The sequence below is a fragment of the Ursus arctos genome, unplaced genomic scaffold (assembly GCF_023065955.2).
Source record: "Ursus arctos isolate Adak ecotype North America unplaced genomic scaffold, UrsArc2.0 scaffold_3, whole genome shotgun sequence".
In the NCBI taxonomy this organism is placed as follows: Eukaryota; Metazoa; Chordata; class Mammalia; order Carnivora; family Ursidae; genus Ursus; species Ursus arctos.
This window is the reverse complement of record NW_026622985.1, coordinates 62,807,814-62,827,790: the sequence shown is the minus strand read 5'-3', so window position 1 is coordinate 62,827,790 and position 19,977 is coordinate 62,807,814. Positions and strand designations below refer to the sequence as shown.

Genomic DNA, 19,977 nt, shown 5'->3' with positions numbered 1-19,977 from the left:
CAGGCACTGTGCTAAGAGCTCTACATAAATTACCCTCTCACCAACCTGGAGAGGTAGACATCATTGCCCTTCCTTTACAGACAAGGAAACTGAGGTACAGAAAAATTTAAATAACCTGTTCATGGTCCCATGGCTAGTAAACGGTAGAGCAGAGATCTCTGCTACCTTCCAGCTCCGTAGCCCCGGCTTCTACCCACAACCCTGTCCTGCCTAGATGAAAAGCCAACAGTGATCCCGCTCCAGCACTAGGACATCATTCTTGGAGCAGCTCTGGGACGCAGCTGCTGCTGGAGCTCCACATGGCAGGCGAGGAGGCTTAGGCTCCAAGCGCTTCGGCCCAAAGTGGAACAGATCCAGGGGTGGATCTAGAAGTCAAAGCCAGTCTGTGACTCCAAAGGTACGCCCCTCCCACTGCTCTGTGCTGCCAAGTTAGAGATCAGATTCTTCACTGAACCGTGCAGGGGTAGGACCCAACTGTGCCCCTCTGTATCGCCACTCACAGGAGCGTCTGTGGAGCTGTGTGTACAGCAAGTGCTCATGGCTTCCTAGCTACTTCCTGGGGTAGTTTCTGCCTCAGTCGGGCTCCCAGTGGTGAAACCTAAAACTATTTTGGGGGCCCCACTTCCTTTTTCAAATGTATTTTTCTTTCAAATCACAATTCCAGTGCCTTCCACAGATATTAGCGGTCGCAGAATTTCCTGGAGTATCTGAAGTGATCACCACATCTGGGGCTGTGTTCAGCATGATTTGGGGTGCTGACACCTTCCAAACATAAGGAGAAGCCATGACCAAGCTAGAGAGCATAGAGTGGAAGAAAAAAAAGTCCCAACTCTGCCCCCCACTATGTGACATTACATAATTTACTTCCTCTCTTTAGACCTCAGTCTTCCCATCTGTAAAATGGTAGTATTAAATGAGATTGTCTCAGTCCGGCTCAAAGTGAGAAAAGGATTGGAAGAAATGAGGCCATGCCCCAAGGATTTAGAGTGGGGGGTGGGGTGCCAGCAGGGACCCTTTTATCTCTCCTGTCTCTGGGCACCACTTCTTTATACTGCCCCCACATAAAAAAGCCTAATGGAAACAGTACCCTGACTTTGAAGCAATCAAGATCCCTCCTCTGCCTCCTCAGAGTGTAGCTTCAAGAGACATGAGTCTGATTCTGCTCATGGGAATAGAAAGGACAGCGTTCTAGCCCTTCTGATGCCTAATCTTCCAGTGCATCTAGAGACAAGCTATGCAAAGAACAACCTTTAAAAGCCACACTGTATTTTTAGAATTTTGTGTTTCCTCTTAGCCATAATCCTGTGAGTAATACAGCAGCTTGTCTCCTTGACAGGGGACAATACATATAAAAAACAGAATATGTACTGCCACAAGCACGGCGGAGAAGTGCCTTTCCTCCCCGGAAGCCTTCTCGTTAGAGACTCTGAAACTACTCCCTCTGTGGACTTTGTGTTCCTCTTGTCCTGTTCCATATGATAGGTTTTCAAAGCCAAAGGGTAACTTAGTATTTATAGGTTGTAGAAACTCTTTCTAGTTCGTTGACTGTGTTATATAGCATACAACAAAAGATTTTTTCCGTAAGGTACTTGTGACTTGAACTCCATCTGAAGCTTGAGAAGGCTTTTAAATGGGTAGGTTAACTCTTTCACAAATTCACTTCGATGCTGGAGGCCCAATTGAAAAGTAAACACGGAGTCAACCCAATTTCCTGAGGTGCCCAAATGTCCCCTTCCTGGGGTAGTGATTAGGCAACCAGATTGACCACCGAGGGGAACAGGGCTGATTATTGGTTATAAAAAAGGATTTCAGGAGAGCTGAAGTCAGTGAATGTTGTGGTCAAAGTAGGTCCAGGAATTATAGAGACCACGTATAGGAAGCTGCCAATCCAAAGGGGCAGGAAAGGCATCCCAAGTAAAGGATTACGCCACTCAAGATGGGCCACATTGCTGCGTTCTGCTGCAGGAACAAGCCCAGATCTCAGTGGCTTACGACAAGAGTTTCTCACTCCCGTTACATAACTGACATGGGCTTTGAAAGGACTATGCCACACAGTCCCTCGGGGATACAGGCCAGTGGCTGCTGTGCCATCCCACACCTGTGCCATCTGGATGGAATGTGTGGCCTGTTCAGTTTCTGAAGAGGCTGGAGGAAGTGGACTTTTTACTGCCTCCTTCAGGAAGAGACATGCATGCCATTGCCTTTCACATTTCACTGGCCAGACCTGATGCTATGGCCCCACATAAATGCAAAGGTTGCTGGGAAGTGTAGTCTTTCATACACCCAGAAAGGGAGGAAAGCCAGATATTGGTCAGCACAAGTAATACCTGCCAACATGATCTAGAATCAGGACTGCAAGATGAAGGAATATGTGATGGGACAGAGAGCAGGGAGTATGTGCAGAGATTCCTGAAGAGTTCATTACAACCCTACTTTTCTCTAGGGTTAGAGAAAGCTCTAGGGCTGTCAACAGATTTGAACAATGTCTTAGCAATTTTAGGGTACCTGGAAAATATTAGCTTTTAAAGGGCCTTCCTGTTGTATCATTTTTATATTCTATATGTTTCATAATTTCATCTTCATCTAAATCTCTCCCCCACAACACAATTCATCAGTAAAAGTATGTGAACTTTAATTATGAAATCTCTCATCATCTTCCTCATTAAGGGAGACTAAGGCATTGATTACTCCAAGTTTCTGCAGATCCTAAGTGGGTCCCTAAATTCACAGTCCCTTGTGGAACTAAAAGATTAGGGATTGACGAGGGACAGGTGACTTCACAGTTTTTTAAAGTGTGGTTCCAAACCATCTTACTGTCTTCTCTCTCAGATGATCTTGACAAAAGTTTGAAATGCACAAACGTGTCCATGTCTTTTATCTTCCTCCAAGTCCTGAGTAAGACATGAGATAACATCATTTTATCTAACTGCATTATTCTCAGAATCTCCAAGATAAATACCAGCTACCATTTCCCTATCAGAAAAGAATGTTCCCTTTCTTTAATTGAGTTTACTTTCGTTGTCTGTAAAATAGGGATTAAAAAAAAAAAAAATACCTGCCTCACAGAGTTGCTGTGAGAATTAACGAGATGGTAGAGAGCGAGAATTTGGAGAGTGAGTGTTCAGATCCAGATCGATTTGGGGGGGGGGGAGGGGTAAGGTTGCTTCTCCTCATTATCCAAAACTCAGAAGCTAATAGATGCAGCTACTGTAGCCGGAGATCGCAGTGTGTGCAAAGCACCTCATGTGTTCCTGGCAGCAGGAACTAATACCAGTACTAGTACTGCTAGTAGTAGGATGATTACTGCTGATTCTGATACCATCACTTTTACGCAGTGATGATGGGTTTTCTTAGGGATTTGTTTTAGTGAACCAAGTTCTGCTTGTGAACATAGATTTTTCTCCCCAGGGATGTTTTTTAGCAGAATATGAGAATCCATTTTAGTTTCTGGTCTTGGGATTTTGCCTGACTTCTCTTTCTCTTTTTATCTCTTTTCTTTCCTCGTGTTGCAGTAGTTCAGGAATGACAGCTGTGCTCGCAGACTCCATGCTCAGCCCTGCTTCTTTCCTGACATCTCAGCTCTCCCACAGTGTAGTGACTTTCATTTTCTCTTATGAATTGCAGTGCCGGTGGCAGATATCAAAGCTGTGGTGACGGGGAAGGACTGCCCTCATATGAAAGAGAAAGGTGCCCTTAAACAAAACAAGGTATGATTTCCAAATTCTTGTGAATAGTGCTGTCTGCACAGTGCAGTCCGCAACGGCGGGGGGGCCCAGTCCCGCGTTAGTAGCAATGCATGTGTGTGTGCATGTGCGTGCATGTGCGTGCCGTGCTATTGCACGTCACTTACTCAGCTCTCCTTTCCCCTTCCCTGACTGCTTTTACATGCCTTAGCCTTATGCTTTCACTGATCACTTCCAAATCCCCCACCACCACCTCTTCCATTCTCTCCCTTCCTGTCTCCTGACAGCCCTAAGAATTGCCACCCCCCCCCCCACTGTTGTCACCCAAGCCACCCTCAAGCCTTCTCCGCTTATCCCCATCCATTCTCCGGGTCTCTCCTAACCTCCCATTTATGTTCATGTTCTCCATTCCCTAACTTCCACCCCAATCTCTTCCATTTCTCCTGCTGTCCTTACCATCCCAGTAGCCTCTCTGGAGTCTCTGTGAAGCCAGGGAAAAGCAGAGACCAGAGGATTCAAAACATTTTAGAAAACTTAAGGGCCTGATAGCCTTCCGCATCATGGGAAATACTGTAAAATAACTAAAACCCAGCTTAAAGGAGAAAATTTCCCCAAAGGTGAATATTTCTTAAATCCTCTTCATATCACAATATTTTTCACCCTCCCCTCCCAGTTTACCAAGCAGCTGTTCATCATAACAGCCCATGTTCCATACTAGAGGGCATGGGAGGAGGCACTATCTGAAAAGATGGAAGAATTTCCTTTGCCCCCACTTTGAAGATATTTGCCCTTGGAAGGGCCACCAGGGGGCCAATTCTTTGTTTCTACCTCGCGGCATCTTGTAATACATAGTAACCATCCATGAACAAAATTATCTAGATTGATTTGGGTGCTCCAGCCACCTTGGTACCAAAAATACCCCATAGATCAATTGTACTGCAGGAGTACTATTTAGGAAGATAAAGGGGAGCAGATACAGCCAAGAAGGCCGATAGCAAGATCATTGCTTTCTAAGTCACGTAAGTATAACTCACCTCAACTCTATATGAATTCCTTCTTTGTCACGCCTGTCACAGCACCATCATATAATGCGCTTAACTGACAAGCATAATGATATAAGGGCATGCCTCTGAGTCTGTGGGTCACATGTTACACAGCTCTTATCTCTTCCTCATGATATGGGGAAACAGGGATGTACCGCGCTCATCACATCTCAGAGGAACATCCTTAACTACACCAGTGAGTTCCCAGTCTTCATGGTTTGCCTCCTCTACCACCTGATATGCACAGCACAGTCTCAGGAAGCACTGGCTCTGCTCAGTTCCAGCACTGGCTCCACTCAGCCCCATGGTTATATGACAGTTGGAGCTGAGCAGGAAACAATGTGGGGCAATCGGCAGCAACAAGAGTTTATAACCCAAAGAAGGCCAAGAAGGGTGTAGCTGGCAGCAAAACAGACTGCCAGGACTCATGCACTCTGAGTAGGGATAGAGAGAATTAGGTAAAATACGTGTGGAGAGACTGGTTTCAGTCCCAACATGTAAGGCACTTGGGAATTGTCACTCCTATCCTTGTAGTAAGAAGAAACCGAATAAAGTGAAAGTCAACAATTTTCTTGGACCTACCAGGGAACTGAGGTTGCTGGGCACATGGCCACCCTGGAATCTAGAGAGTCAAGTGCATCCAGAGAATCACAGCCAGATCTGCTCACCTGGAGCAGAATCCACTGGAGCTATATAAACTGTAGGATCACTTAAATGACAATTCTGACTAATTGCTGTAGGCCGAGTACGGGCTAGTGTGAGGGTGAAAAACTTAGGGTTTCAGTCTCCTAGGGGCCATACTTTCATGGGCTTTACCTCCAGTAGCCCTGGCGGATTCTCACAGTGAAGAACTGGGAAGAACCATCCCTTGTATCTCCAGCAGCAGAAAAGGAAGAGTAATCATGAAATATGTCAGAGCCTTCTCCATAACAATGTCCTGTTCTTCTGACCTTCTTTTCCTATCTAGGGGAAGAGCATTTCTCCCATTTTATCTCATTTTAGCCTTTCTGTCTTAACTGTGGGATTGCAGGTGGGGGAGACATAGTCAACAGCAGTCAGAGCCTCAAGGAAATCCATAGGAAACTCTACAGCCAGGAGAAAGGGGAGAGGGTGGGAGGCGAAGGGGAAGCCTATACCATTTGAGACAGTGACAGCCAGAAGATATAGTGACCCTAAAAGATGAAGATTTAATTGGGAAATTATAGAATGCTATTCACCCATATCCTACCACCACACTAATAAGACTCCAAGATAATATAACATTGGATTAGGGCTGAAAGATCTGCAAGACATAAACACTCTGAGGAGGAGTACTTAGGGAAGCCCAAAGTAAATAGAGGAGACAAAAACAGGGACACTAGAGGAATTTGAGGTCTCTGGCACTTAAAACTACAGCAAATATTAAACATATCCTAATTCCTTTCCAGATTAACATAAATCATCACCATAAGGGTCTGTATATCTCACTTCCTGTTGCCTGACACAACATGTCTGGATCTCAACAAAAATTATAGGCACGCCAAAAAGCAAGAAAAAACAGCCTGAAGAAACAGTCATCAGAACCAGACTCCATTATGACACAGATGCTGGCATTATCAGACAGAGAATTTAAAGTAACTAGATTATAAGTGTCTTAGGCTCTAATGGAAAAAGGAGACAACCTGAAAGAACAGATGGGTAATTAAGCAAAGAGACAGAAACTCTAGAAATGAATCAAAAAGAAAGGCTATAAATAAAAACACTGTCACAGAAGTGAAGAATGCTTCTACTGGGTTTATCAGTAGACTTGATGTGCCAAGAAAAGGATTAGTGGCTTAAAGATGAGTCAACAGAAACTTCTAAACTGAAATGTAAAGAGGGAAAAAATGAAAACCCCAAAGAACCGAGAGACAATTACAAAAGGTATAACATATGTATAATCTGAATAGCAGAAGAAAAAAAGAACGATGCAAAAGAAATGTTAAATCAAGAATGGCTAAGGACAGTCCAAAATTAATGACAGATATAAAACCACAAATCCAGAAAGTTTAGAGAACACTAAGCAAGATAAATATGCAAAACAAAACAAAAAAACCCACCCACAACACTTAGATGTGTCATATTCCAACTGCAGAAAACCAAAGACAAAGAACTAAAAGGAGACATTCCCAAATCCATTATTATATGGGGATTTCAATACACCTCTGTCAGTAATTGATAGATGAAGCAGACAGAAAATCAGTAAAGATATTGATTATTTAGAACAGCACCATCAGTCAACTTGACCTAATTACCACTAATAGAAAATCCACCTGACAACAGCAGAATGAATACACATCCTTCTGAAACTCACAGGAGACATTCACCAAGACAGACCACATTCTGGGCCATAAAATATATCCTAACAAATTTAAAAGAATAGCAATCATACAAAGTATGTTCTCAGGCCAGAGTGGAATTAAGCTAGAAATCAGTAATAGAAAGATAGCTGGGAAATCTCCCCAATATTTGGAAACTTAAGAATACACTTCTACATAACTCATAGTTCAAAGAAGTCACAAGAGAAATTACAAAATAAACTAAATAGAGTTAAAATGTAACATCAAAATGTGCAGCATGGGGCAAAAGCAGTGCTTAGAGGGAAACTTATAATATTAAACACATATATATTAGAAAAGAAGAAAGATTTAAAATCAATAAATTTTCCACCTTACAAGGTGTAGAAGAGCAATTTAAGCCTAAAGCAAACAGAAGAAAAGAAATAATATTAGAGTTGAAATTAGTGAAACTGAAAACAGGGAAAATCAACAAAGCAAAACTTGGTTTTTGGAAGAGATTAATAAAACTGATAAACTTCGAGCCTGACTAAACAAAAAATTAGGAGAAGACACAAGTTACCAATACTGAAACAGGTATGGAGATGATCTCATTTGAGCATATGATATGTGTGGATGGATGTGGCCTTCCTGTGTCAGACTCCTCTCCCTATAGAGGAGACCAACAAAACAGTGTAAATGACATTTTCCCATCTATTTTTGTTTTTGTTTTTTTGTCATGGCGCTCATGGAAAATTGGATGGGTGGATGGATAAATGGGGCACACTGATATAAACACATAGATAAGATAGCAGGTAGAGGCTATTCCCTGGTATTCGCTGGTCAAGATGTTCCAGTCACCCCCAGCTTTTCCAGGCTACTTTGGGGGCTGAGACAGGCAGCCTGGTGCTTTCATTGCATGCACATGAAAATTGTTTGTCTTGCAATGTTTTGAGTGTTCTTACACCTGGTTCATCAGGCAAAACATCAAAAGGCAGAAAGGAAACCCATGGTTCTAAGAATTTCCTTCCTCAATCCCCCATACCCACACCCCTTCTCCTAGTACTCCATAGGCCTGCTGCTCTCTACCTCTGGGACTTCTGGTAGAAAAGGGTAGCCTGCAGCTTAAAAGGAGAGCTGACCAAAATTTGTCCACAGGAGGTCAGTTGGTACATGATAGTGGACAGTACCCAACATGTGTTGCTGGCTCTTCAGACAGTTTTTCCAACTAGAGGGTAGGCTCTGACATTTTGTGCCATGGGACTTTGGTTAGTTTAATCGATGAGCAAGGCAAACTGAGACATTAGGATCCATAATGGAGACACTTCGTTAATAGCAATACATTGGTAACTGACAGGACTTCTCATTCAACTTCTGAGATGCACTGTCCAAGGTCCTAAGAATAGAAAAAGGAAAAGAACCAATCTGACCAGATCTCACTGATACAGATAGGAATTTATTTTGACATAGCAGAAGCTTCCATCTCACCATGTCCTAGAATCCAGCTTTTATTTTTCCAGTGTGATTCATGAAATAAGAAGCTGATTATACTAGAAGCTAATGTTCTAGCATCAGCTTGAAAACCCTGGTCTTAACCCAAAAGCCTTCTATTGACGTTTACTTCATTCATCATTCATACTCATATGAGATTGAGTGTCTTCTTTCTACCAGGTCAGTACCAGGAGCTAGGAATTCAAAGAATAACACAACCTGGCTCCTGGCCCTGAGTGTCTGGTAGGTAGAAGATTTATGTGCCAACATGCAATAGTAATCCAATGTTGTCTATACTCTGGGACATTTAAATACAGGGAGAGCCCAGAAGACTTGAGAAAGGCTCCTGAAGGAAAGGGTGTCTGATCCAGGTTTTGGAAAGAAATTGCTAAGGGGGGAAGTGAGAGGAAGACTTTGTAGGAAGAGGAGAGAGTATGTGAAAAGGCACAGGGTCTTTCCAACATATGAAAGAACATCCTCTGATTGCGAAACATTGAATTCAGAGTATAGGATTGAGAGACAGAAGACAGAGAGACAGAGGACCGAGAAATGAAAATAGGTTGGAGAACTATTGGCTGATAATGCTAGGATAGATTGGGGCCAGAAAGTTACATCTGCCCGAAGAAGGCAGTATCCTCTATTATTATGTACTACATGAAATGAGTAATTTTTGCCTTCTAAAATAGAAACTCAAACTCATAGATCTATAGATGAGCAGCAGTGTATTATAGCTATGAAATCTACTGCTATGCTTATGGCCACATTTAACACTCTCACATGCCAAGTTATACACTGTTTCTTTGCCCTCAAGATGACCTGAATAGATGGTGGAGAACCAACATAGTTCAAGGGAATGCTGGCAAAAATGGTCAAATGAGACCTGTCACCCCAAAACAGTAAAGGAATGGTGTCCAGTGCCATATACTGAAAATATGTTGCATAAAACTCTACTCTTGTATTCAGCCTGTCATTTGACCCCTGGAAAATGGCAGTCCTCAAAACAAGGTGCCATCCATGCCTAGAATTTCTCTGAGCCTCCCCTGACCCAGCATGCCTTGTCATTGCTCACAGACCCAAGAGTTGAGGTTGGGGTCCGAGGCCCCAGGGCATGGTTGGAGGAGGGATATTCAGATTCTCCTGCCCCCTCTACCCCAAGAATTCTCCATCCTGGGCCTTCCTCCACATGCTGAGAGTTGTGAATTAATGGAATAGAGGATGAAAATAAGGAGCTCCTGAACATAATTTTTCACGGAATTAAATCCAGAGGGAATAGGGGACCTTAGGTCATGTGTAGCAAAGCCCCAGAGTATCAGATGTCTGAATGCTGTGGAGTGTGATGAAACCCCTGAGGGGGACACTGCCCCATATCCATGACTGCTCCTCTACCAGCTCCTGGCACCTCTATCCCTCACAGACGGTTTGGGCAGGTGGCAGCTTCTGGAGTGTTAGTGTGAGAGGTGCCATCGCTCCCAGCTCTGTAGCCTCTGTGCTCGAAGTGCTGAAGAGCTGACCTCCACCAATCACTCAATGACAACAACCCAGGGATGTCAGTAAAACTCATTATAGGCAATAGCAGCCTTTAATGCAGACGTGTGGTTCAGAGAATTAACTCCTCCCACCCTTCCCAGGCAGCTTTGCTGAAATGAAAGTGGGGGTTGACATTCTCATGAATTTCCCATTTCCTGCCTGTTTTTATCAGGAATCTAGGTCATAACAACTCCGATCATTCACGTCCTCACTGGTTTGCACCTTAGGAGGGCAAAACCCAAAGTTTGCAGGCCCCCTCCTTTCTCTTCTCTGTGCCTCTGCAGAAGAGAAAGTGTCACAAAGACAGCCACACTGACACTCTGGCCTCAGGTGACTTCAACACCTAGTCAGTCCAGAGGCTGCATCTGGGCTCTAGTGGTGTTCGCACTGGCTGTCGTTAGCAAGAGGATGATTCACACGAGCACCAGTTGTCCAGTGTCAGCCCAGATATCCATTTTTGAATCTCCTCTTTTCCTAGTGTCCTCCAAAGGTCGCCTACAGCTGTCGCCATATACTGACTGGTCATTCACAGCAAAGCCCACCCTCTCCTTTCTCCCCAGCCCCTCAAGAATGAGTCAGGGAGTTTTCCTAATGAATGACACTGGGATTGGTATGAAATCATCATTTATATCAATGTTCCTAATCTAAAAATAATCTTTATGAATTTATGAGATCGGAGCTTAACATTTTATGGGAAAAAAAGTTTTATGTTTTTTAAAAGAAAAAAATAATCATCTATAATCCTAGCCCATTAACATAATTATTTTCATTTCTCATTATTTGCCTCCTGTCTCTGTCCACAGGTAGACATGGTTCGTATTTTGATCAGTATGTAAATAATGTTCATTTCTCCTGCTTTTTTTCCCTACAGATCACATCTTCATAAATCTCATACTAAATGGCTGGCTGAATATATTTCTCTGCTAATTTGTGATTTCTTTAATGGTTTACCCAAATTGGGGAAGACATTTATTTAGTTCTCATGTTATATTTTTATAGTAACAATGTATATGGCATTTGCTTGCTTTTCGATTTTTGAGGAATAATCCCAGGAATGGGATCCCTGGTTCTTGATATGGATTGCCTGACTGGTTTTTTTTAAAAGGTGATACCAATTTATGATGCCACTAGTAGGGCCCATGACAAACTAAAAGACCCAAGAGAGATGCCAAAGTTAATGGAAAAAAAATGTTTTTGTTTGTTTTGATGAACTTTTTTTTTTCTTTTTAAATATTATCGATCTTCACTGGTCAGGCCTGGATGGAGGCCTAAGGAAGAAGTAATGAAAATGAGAAACCAAGGTAGTTTTACAGAATAGCTCCCGTTCCTGACTCGGCAATCTTTCCTTCACTTGCTCCTATTTCTGGCAGAGTGAGGAGGCCGTAAGAGTTTGAGATACCAGTAGGTCTAGGCTCAGAACAAGAGCTGCTCCCTCTTAATAAGGGGACAGCTGGAGGCAAGTCAGACACAGACGAACCCCACGAGAGCCCAAGTAGCCGGAAAGTTGACTGTGTCAGGAGAGGCATCCAGCGAATGGCAGGCCTTTAGAGTTCACTTGGCAAGAATTCTCTAACCCATTTGAAATTCTGAAATCTGGAGGCATTGACCTCATCTGTCTGCCTTCCACTTCTTTCTGGGGCCTTCTTGCTGTGAGTTACTGGAGAAAGGCAAATCCTCTGACAGCTGTTAGGCAGAGAATGATGTGGAAAGATCTGCCCTCCTAAGAAATTATGAAGTATGTGTGTGTTGTAACAATGCAGAGCACCAATGTGGGTACACTTGGCCCTTTCCCTCCAGATGTGGAGCTTTTAGGGTGCTGAGATGTGCCATGACTCTAGTCTTCCAAATGTTGTATCCTGCTGACTGCTCAAACCAATAGAATCATTGTACCCAATAATGTACAGCACATATAATTTAAGAAGTGTATTTTAACATACATATTAGACATGACACTGAGTGTCTCAGCCAAGCTCATATAGCTACAATGAAATGACAGTGTCACTTAGTCCTTGGCCCTTTGGGTCTGGCTCACAGCCCACACTACATAGACACTCACCAATGAATGAACCTACGTATTCTAACATCAGGCCCTTGCTTCTCCTTTATGCTCTGCAGCTTCTGAATAATATCTAAGTTTTATGTAGCCTTGCTCTATAGTACTTCAAAGATCAAAGGATCTAAAGATAATGAGTTCACCCACAGGCCTCATTGGCTCCCACGTAGCTTCCATGTTTTAGGAAGTTCATACCTCTGTGGACATCTATCTGTTTGGGGCTGATCAAGATAGAGTAGCCCTCATCTGCTGGTTGGAGAAGAGTTTACTGTTTCTCAGGGTCACTCTGGACCTGGAAGGGAGAAGCTGAAGAAAGGAGAGTGGCGTGGCTTAGGGGTTATATGGCTTTGGACAATCATTTAACTTCTCCAAACTCCTTCCCATTAAAGAGGAATGATCACACTTGCTACAAGGCCTATCTTGAGAAGTAAATGAGTTGGTTCATGCAGCCCTGCCCTGAATAGAAGGACATTTGCTGTGAACCTTGAAAAAAACAAAAAACGCTCCTTCCTCCCATCAGCCTCACTGCTGCCCCTCGTGTCTGGACTCACTCCGTGTTCAGTCCGCAGCCATTTGTAACTGCAGAATGAATGTGCCCATTTTCCTCACTGTGGTGTTTTCTCTGATCTCTTGTAGGAGGTGCTGGAACTTGCTTTCTCCATCTTATATGACTCAAACTGCCAGCTGAACTTCATAGCTCCTGACAAGCATGAGGTAAGGGCCTCTGTGGGGTTAATTTGTGAGAGAATGTCACTTTTTTTCCCTAGAAAAACAAGCAAGAGAGAAATATTGGAAAGAAATTTCATTAAAAAAAAAAAAAAAAAGCCTGCCTAAGAAAAATCATGAACAAAGGAACATCTCATTGATTTGGAATAGAATGGAAACTTCTTTAAAAACTGCCAGTTATAACAGATTCAACCTCTTACTAGCTTGACTAACAGTTCATGGTAAAGAAAGAGAATGAACAAATGCTTTGTACGCAGCAAGGGCATAATTTTGTCAACCCCAAGGAAGAACCAGCCCTGATGAAGCTTTGGTCTTCATTGAGTGTTGAATTTTTAGTCAGGATCCTCCCAAGATAAACTTGTCTCTATTCTTTAAAACATTTGATGGAGTAGGTTTCCTACCATGTTTCCTTAAGTTATTTTAAGAGATTTAGGGCTGTCTCTGCTGTTGGAATTTTATTTTTGAGATGATTTTATTCCTTTCTGACATCTTATTATATGTATAATTTGTTTTTCTTCTTGAAGCATGCCTGTCAGCTATATTTAAAATATTTAGCATAGATCTAGGAAGATGTATTTGTAAGGTGAAATAGCAGCTATGGTTGATGTAACTTGCTCTCTTGTAAACGAGAGCCCAACATTATGCTCGAAACTCTTATTTTTAGATGATACCATTCAAATTTTTGTTTTACATGCGGTTGCATAAACAGCTTTTAGAAAGGAAGGGAACATTTCAATAGAATCTGACTTTTGTTTCCCATTTCCCCTAGGAGACTCTGCTCATTTAGAAGTTGTTCAGTATCTGCTTTTCACTGGTTTAAAGCTTTTGAATAAAGTTGTACATTCCAAAGAGAGAGGAAAGATTAGATGCAAATCCTGCATTTAGAATGGTGCTTAAATGTAATTCTGTGTTACTTGACATTTAGTTTTCAAAAGGGTATGACTTTGTCTTCATCTTTCTGAAAATAGATACTGAGGCCTACCGCTTCTCTTTTTAAATAAAATTGTGGTGATACACAGGCAGGCCACCGTATTTAAGAAGTACACAGCTGTATGGAAAACTACTTTAGAAAGTAGAACTGTGGGTGTTATTCAGATCTATTCAAGGCTGTTTTATCCAGTGTGCATTAATTCCAGATAAGGATAAATGTTCTCGGACTGCCAAATTTTTATTTGTAACTGCCACCTTTTATTGATATGGTGAGGAGAAAAATGCCATACACTTGTGAACACTTTTAATTTCTTCAGATCTCTTTCATATGTATTACCTCATTTTATTTGCATAATCACTCAATAAAATAGGAAGTCCTGTCACAGATATCTTCATTTATCACATAAGGAGAGAGGCCTCCCAAAATTGAAGACCTCAACATTAGTAAAGATAACAGTAATTGCACTAGCCTGGATTTCTGTGTGCCAGGCACCATCCCGTGTCTTATGCACTTCACCTCACTTAATCTTCATTATACCTCTGAGAGAAACAAACTATTAACACCCATTTGATAAGGAAGGGAAGTAAGTCACAAAGAGGTTAAGAAACTTGTCCAAGGTCAAACCAGTAGTAAGTAATAGAGCCGGAATTGAAACCGTGGAGCCTTGCTCCAGGAACCCTGTCTTCTTGGCCCCTGCACTGTGTAGCTGGGGAGGTAGGAAGCCGGACCCGACCTCCTCGCTTCCTGCCCGTGCCCATCCTCCAGTGTCAGCAGTTAAACACCTCAGGGCCAAAGCGGCGCCATCTGTACCCACACCCACACCCAGCTGCCTCCCTCCAGATTCCTAGCAAAGCAAATCCAGATACATCTTTTATTTGTAAATATGTGTGCATCTCTAAATAATAGCATCCCTTTTGAAACCAACTACAATACCATTATCACAGCTGATTCTTTAACATTTTGATACCACCATGTGTAGTCAGTTTTCGGACTTCTCCACTTGTCTCCTTTGTGTGCTTTATTTCTTTTGTACTTTGTTCAGATCAGAATCCAAATAAGATCCATGCATAGCAATTGGTCAACATGTTTCTTCACTTTCCTTGAATCTGTGGGTTCCTCTCCCTCTCTCTCTCTCCCTCTCTCCCCACCCCCCCCCCCCCACCTTGGGAGCATCTGCTTGTGCTTTTTTTTCTTGCAATTTATTCATTGAAAAACCAGGTCATCTGTCTGGTAACCTTGCTGAGAGTCCAGATTTTGCTGATTATAATTATGTGCATGAGTTTACTGTAGCCGCTGCCACAAATGACCACAAATTTAGTGGTTTTAAAACAACATAAATGTATTACCTTACAATTCTGGAGGTCAGAAGTCTGACGCAGGTCTTTTCTGGGCTAAAATCAAAGTACTGGCAGGGCTGAATTCCTTTCTAGAGGTTCTAGGGGAAAATCCATTTCCTCGCCCTTTACACTTCTGGAGGCCACCGGCATTCGTTGGCCACGGCCTCCATTCGTCCACAGTGGTGGCGGTCAAGTCTCCACACCACCTCATTCTGACCTCCTCTTCCGTAGTCAAAACTCCCTCTCTCTCCCTTCTCTAGCTCACTCCTATCCTGTTTCCCTCTTCCACTTTCAAGGACCCTGGTGATTACGTTAGTCCCCCCTGGACAATCCCAGAAGACCTTCGTATTTGCAGGTCAGCTAATTAGCAATTTTTTAATTCCCTTTGCCGTGCACCCTAATGTACTCACAGGCTCCAGGACATGCTTTCCCTTCAGAGGAGGGTGATTCTGCCTGCCGCAACCTGTGCTGTTATTTCACATGGTTATCTGTCTCCCGTATTTCCTATTAAGTGGCAGTTAGAGGATTCATTGAGTTGAGGCTCAACTTGAAGCAACAGTGGTATTGTATTCTTCTGTGGTGTCTGGTTGTCTCTCTTTGGGGGATGTTAGCGGCCATTGATGATTTTTGCCTAGATCCTTAGACCCATTAGACATTGGAAAGGCTGATATCTCAATTCAGTCACTCCTTCTTCATTTATTAGTGGGAAACTGGCCTCATATTTGAGGTTATACAGTTTATATATAATAAGCAGGATAAATACTTTATTCTCCTTGTCAGTCTTCAAAATAATGTGCATCTTCCAAGTGAGAACAACAAGGTGGTTTTGGTGTTTGAGTATCATTATGAAGTAATAAATGTAAACATATTTGTGTTTTAATGGATTGCAGTGATTGTCATGATCAGTGTCCAAAGTATCCTGTCTAGAGAAAGTAGGAGCACCTTCTGGTTGGCTTCTGAGTCCTAGTGACATGACCCCAGATGTCTTTGACAAACTTTCAGTCATTCTGCTGTGACAAAATATGCCAGGCTCACCTCGCACATTTCCTGCCTTTTCTCTGTGGAGTCATGGTCCCTTTTGGTGGAAAATGGTACTTAGCAACCAGAATCTGGGCATTAGGTGTGGTTACTATTACTTGGTTGATCATTATTTTTAGGCCTTTTTATGGGCAGAGCTAGGAGTTACGTTATTTCTTTAAAGATAAAATACACTGTTTTTTCATCTTGATACTTTCAACTCAGAATCAGTTGTACAGAATTTTTATTTATTGGGTGATGTACTCTTTAGTAAAATCTCCTGTGCCTGCTGCTTCTCAAAAGCAAGGCACCACAATGTGTTCCTGTGGGTTAGATTAATCTGTCCTAGGAAGCTGGCCAGGACTGGGATAGCTGCACAAAAAGCAGTAATCCCAGTACTTAAGGATTTACAGTCAAACAGCGTTAGAGCTGGAAAGGGCCTCAGAGCGCATGGAGGTCAGTGGTCCCCATATCTGGAAGTATATCAGAATTAGCAGGAAGCTTTTCTAAGTAAAATTTATTCACCCAAGGTCTACAAGATCAGGATCTCCAGGGTAGGATCTTAGTATCTATTTTTATGAAGGTTATTTATGTGGAAAGGAATGTTTAGATGAGTTCAGAATCCGTCTAAGGGATTCATGAGGACATGAATACTTCCAGATGTCTCTTAGCACTGAGCTGGTGTTTAGATGGGTTAAATGCTTTGGCAGAGATCACACAGCCAAGGCAAAGTTCTACGCCTCAAGCTTCAAGGCTGCGCTACCCAGACATACACCCTCATAATATACCCACAGTGCATCTCCTCAGCTTAAAAAGTGGTGCCACTGATGTGCATTATGGTGAGATTTCCAGATCACTGTGACTTAAGATTCGTAAAGTGCTTACAGTCCTGTAGTACATTTTATGCTGACATCTGCTCTTATATTCCAGAACCTAACCCATGTAACAACAGTGCAAAGGACAGGCTAAGTGTGGGGTCTGGAATTGTAACTTGACCCAATGAGGGCAGAAAAGGGGAGAATCTAGAGCCCATTCTAGGAAGATTAGTCTGGCAGTAAGAACAGAGAAAATGCTATCACAGAGGTCTTACAGAGGATGAGGATATCCTAAACGGTGAGCGGAGCACAACTTCTAGAATGCAGGCAGTTTTCTCAGATGCTGGCAACACAAGCTGGTTCGGCCACCAGGTATCATGGCTGTAATGCCAAGTTCCAGGGCTACAGCCTCTGGGAGGAAAAATGACTAGAGCAAAGCATGTCCTCAGATAAACAAGGTAGAGTTTCTGTCCTCAAGGAGTTCATAGTCTGCGGGAGAAACACAAGGCATCATCAGTTTTAATGAGAAAGGAAGAACCAGATTCTTAATTGAGTGCTCTGGAGGGCTTCCCAAGATTGATGATGTCCCCAGGAACCAGGCTTCCCAGACCCGGAGGAGAAAAAAAACCTGGAAACTGGAGACTCAGGGAGAAGAGACAGGCAGCCAGCCCACCTCTCATGAAGATCAGCCAATAATTGTAGCCATTTTGTCCACCAGACACCGGGCAGCAGAACATCATTTCCTAGCCCTTTGCTGAGAAATGCCAAGGTGGGACTACCATCGGCTCCAGGTTGGGAATGTACTATCGTCGTGAACATTGGGAATCAGAGAGGAGAGGCAGACATTAGCCGCTAGACTAGAAATCGTGCTTGGAGTCAGGAAAGAAGCAGGCTCGACCTAATGCTGAATCCAGGCATGTTGGGATATAACCTACCAATAGCTTAAAAGCAGACTCGCTGGTAAGATGTTGGAGGTATGATGCTGCAAGGTCATGCAGAACTCAGATCCTCCCGCTGTTACATAAGAAGACAGGTGCACTAGAGTCAGATGGGCCTGAGTTCCAGTTCCACCCCTCCACACGCTACCAGCTTCCTCGGCCTCTCAGCGCCTCGGTTCTCTCATCTGCAAAACAGAGGTGATAACAGCAGTGTCAACTTTGTTAAATGGTGATGTAGGCAGAGCACTTAGCACAAAGCCCGGCACACATTGAGTGGTCATTATTAACCACTATCACTACTCTTGTCATTGTCATCAGTAGTTACCCTTGTCACCTCCTTTTCCACTAGTACTGTATCTGGACGGATGGGCTGAATGCGCTGCTGGGGAAAGACATGATGAGTGAGCTGACCCGGAACGATTTGGACACGCTGCTCAGCATGGAAATCAAGCTCCGCCTCCTCGACCTGGAAAACATTCAGATCCCCGACGCACCCCCACCCATCCCCAAGGAGCCCAGCAACTATGACTTCGTCTATGACTGTAACTGAAGTGGCCGGGTCCAGAAGCACCCCCTCCAAAACTGGAAAATCTAGCTAATGGGAGAGAAGAATGAAAACACACCCACGCCTTGGAGCCCTCTCGTGGTAAAGAGAAGCTGTGGGTCAACACTGTCTTTGGCCTCGCCTCTAGCCCCAGCATTCTTCTGCCTCATCCTGGCATCTTGCTCACTGCCCTGATTCTGTTTCTAGACTCCGTTGCTTTAGGTCACTTCACACTGCTGCAGTCTATTGGTGGGAGCAGAGCAAAACCCACCGCCAACAAGAGAGCCAAAGGGCCCTTCCATCCTAATCCCCCAGCAGGCATGTCCTCCCTCCCTGGAGGGCGCAAGCCCCAAAACCTGCCCGTCAGACCGAAGGGAGTGCCCCAGAGCTTGTGTCTGGAAGAAACAGCCTAGCTGCTGGAGAAGATCAAACCCCACCTCCTCATTCTCCTTCTCTCTAGAGTCCGCTCACACCCCCAATTCCCTGTGAATTGAAATCTGCTTTCAAATCCTTTCCCTCGTCCATGCAGGCCTTTGTCTTGTGCTGTTCCTCTCGGTTCCAAGAGCAGCAGCAGCAGCCTCGTTCTAGGTGTGGCCCACACCAGGTCTCCCGGACACAGTCCCAGGTCCTGTGCCCACTTCAAGTCTGCACTGTGACTGTGACCAAACTTCCTTCCTCGCCAGCTAGTCTTGGGTGTCCTCTCTCTGCCCCAGCCCACACCTGCCTTCTTCATGCCTCACGCCCTTCCAGCCCCTTAGCTGAAAAGCACAAATGGTGAAGTCGGTCATCACCCCATCTCTAAGATACTAAACCTTAACGCCCCTGTGGCAGGCAGCCCCCCTCAACGGGTTTGCTGGTACCTTCTTCTGGGGGTCCTGCTCCAACACAGGCCCCACAGGATGGTGAAGCTGTCAGACATCCAAGTTTACATCACTGTAATTATTACAAGTATTGACAATTTGCAAGGGTTTGGGGTTGGTTGGTTGGTTGTTTTTTGTTTTTTGGTTTTTTTTTTTTGCTTTGTTTTTGTACAAAAGAGTCTAACATTTTTTTGCCAAACAGATATATATTTAATGAAGAGAAGAGATACATAAATGTGTGTACTTTCAAGGTTTTTTTTTAATTATTTTAATCCTAAACATCTTCCTGAGAATAACATTCCCTTACACATGCTGTGGAATAAAATGAATTGTGATGAGTTGGGGAGCTGGTGTTTTGATTTGGTGACTTGGGTGCTTGCTGCTCAGTCCTTAGCATCACTGGTGAGCTTGTCAGAAACATCTTCAGCCCCACCCCAGACCCGTAGAACCAGGTGACTGGTGTGCACAGTAACTTTTGAGAAGTGCTGGCTTAGGGGACTCAACCCCTGCTAGGTCACCATAGACTCCGAGCATCAGTAAAGCATGTTACTTCTAAGAAGACCATCTCAACTCACGGAGAAAATCAGACCCACTACATGAAAATATGATTATTTTTCACTGTTGCCTCCTGACTGGAACGTTCCTTTTTTCTTCTCCCTTACCATTATATGATGTACAGAACTGACGAAAGTAAACACATCACACTTTGAGGGAGAAC

The 19,977-nt window shown here is 43.5% G+C and overlaps 1 protein-coding gene across 15 annotated transcripts in view; it reads left to right on the top strand.

Moving 5' to 3' along the window:
• The window catches only part of ELMO1 (engulfment and cell motility 1), a 690,097-nt gene extending 670,500 nt beyond the window's left edge, over positions 1-19,597 (top strand). For 14 of the 15 annotated variants that reach the window (XM_057304123.1, XM_057304122.1, XM_026509354.4 and 11 more), the window contains 3 exons: positions 3,625-3,707; positions 12,728-12,805; positions 18,205-19,597. In XM_057304123.1, the coding sequence (XP_057160106.1) occupies positions 3,625-3,707; positions 12,728-12,805; positions 18,205-18,405 (362 nt within the window). In that variant the 3' untranslated portion in view covers positions 18,406-19,597. The other variant, XM_044387601.3, reaches the window with a different exon arrangement.
• Positions 19,598-19,977: the final 380 nt, after the last annotated feature.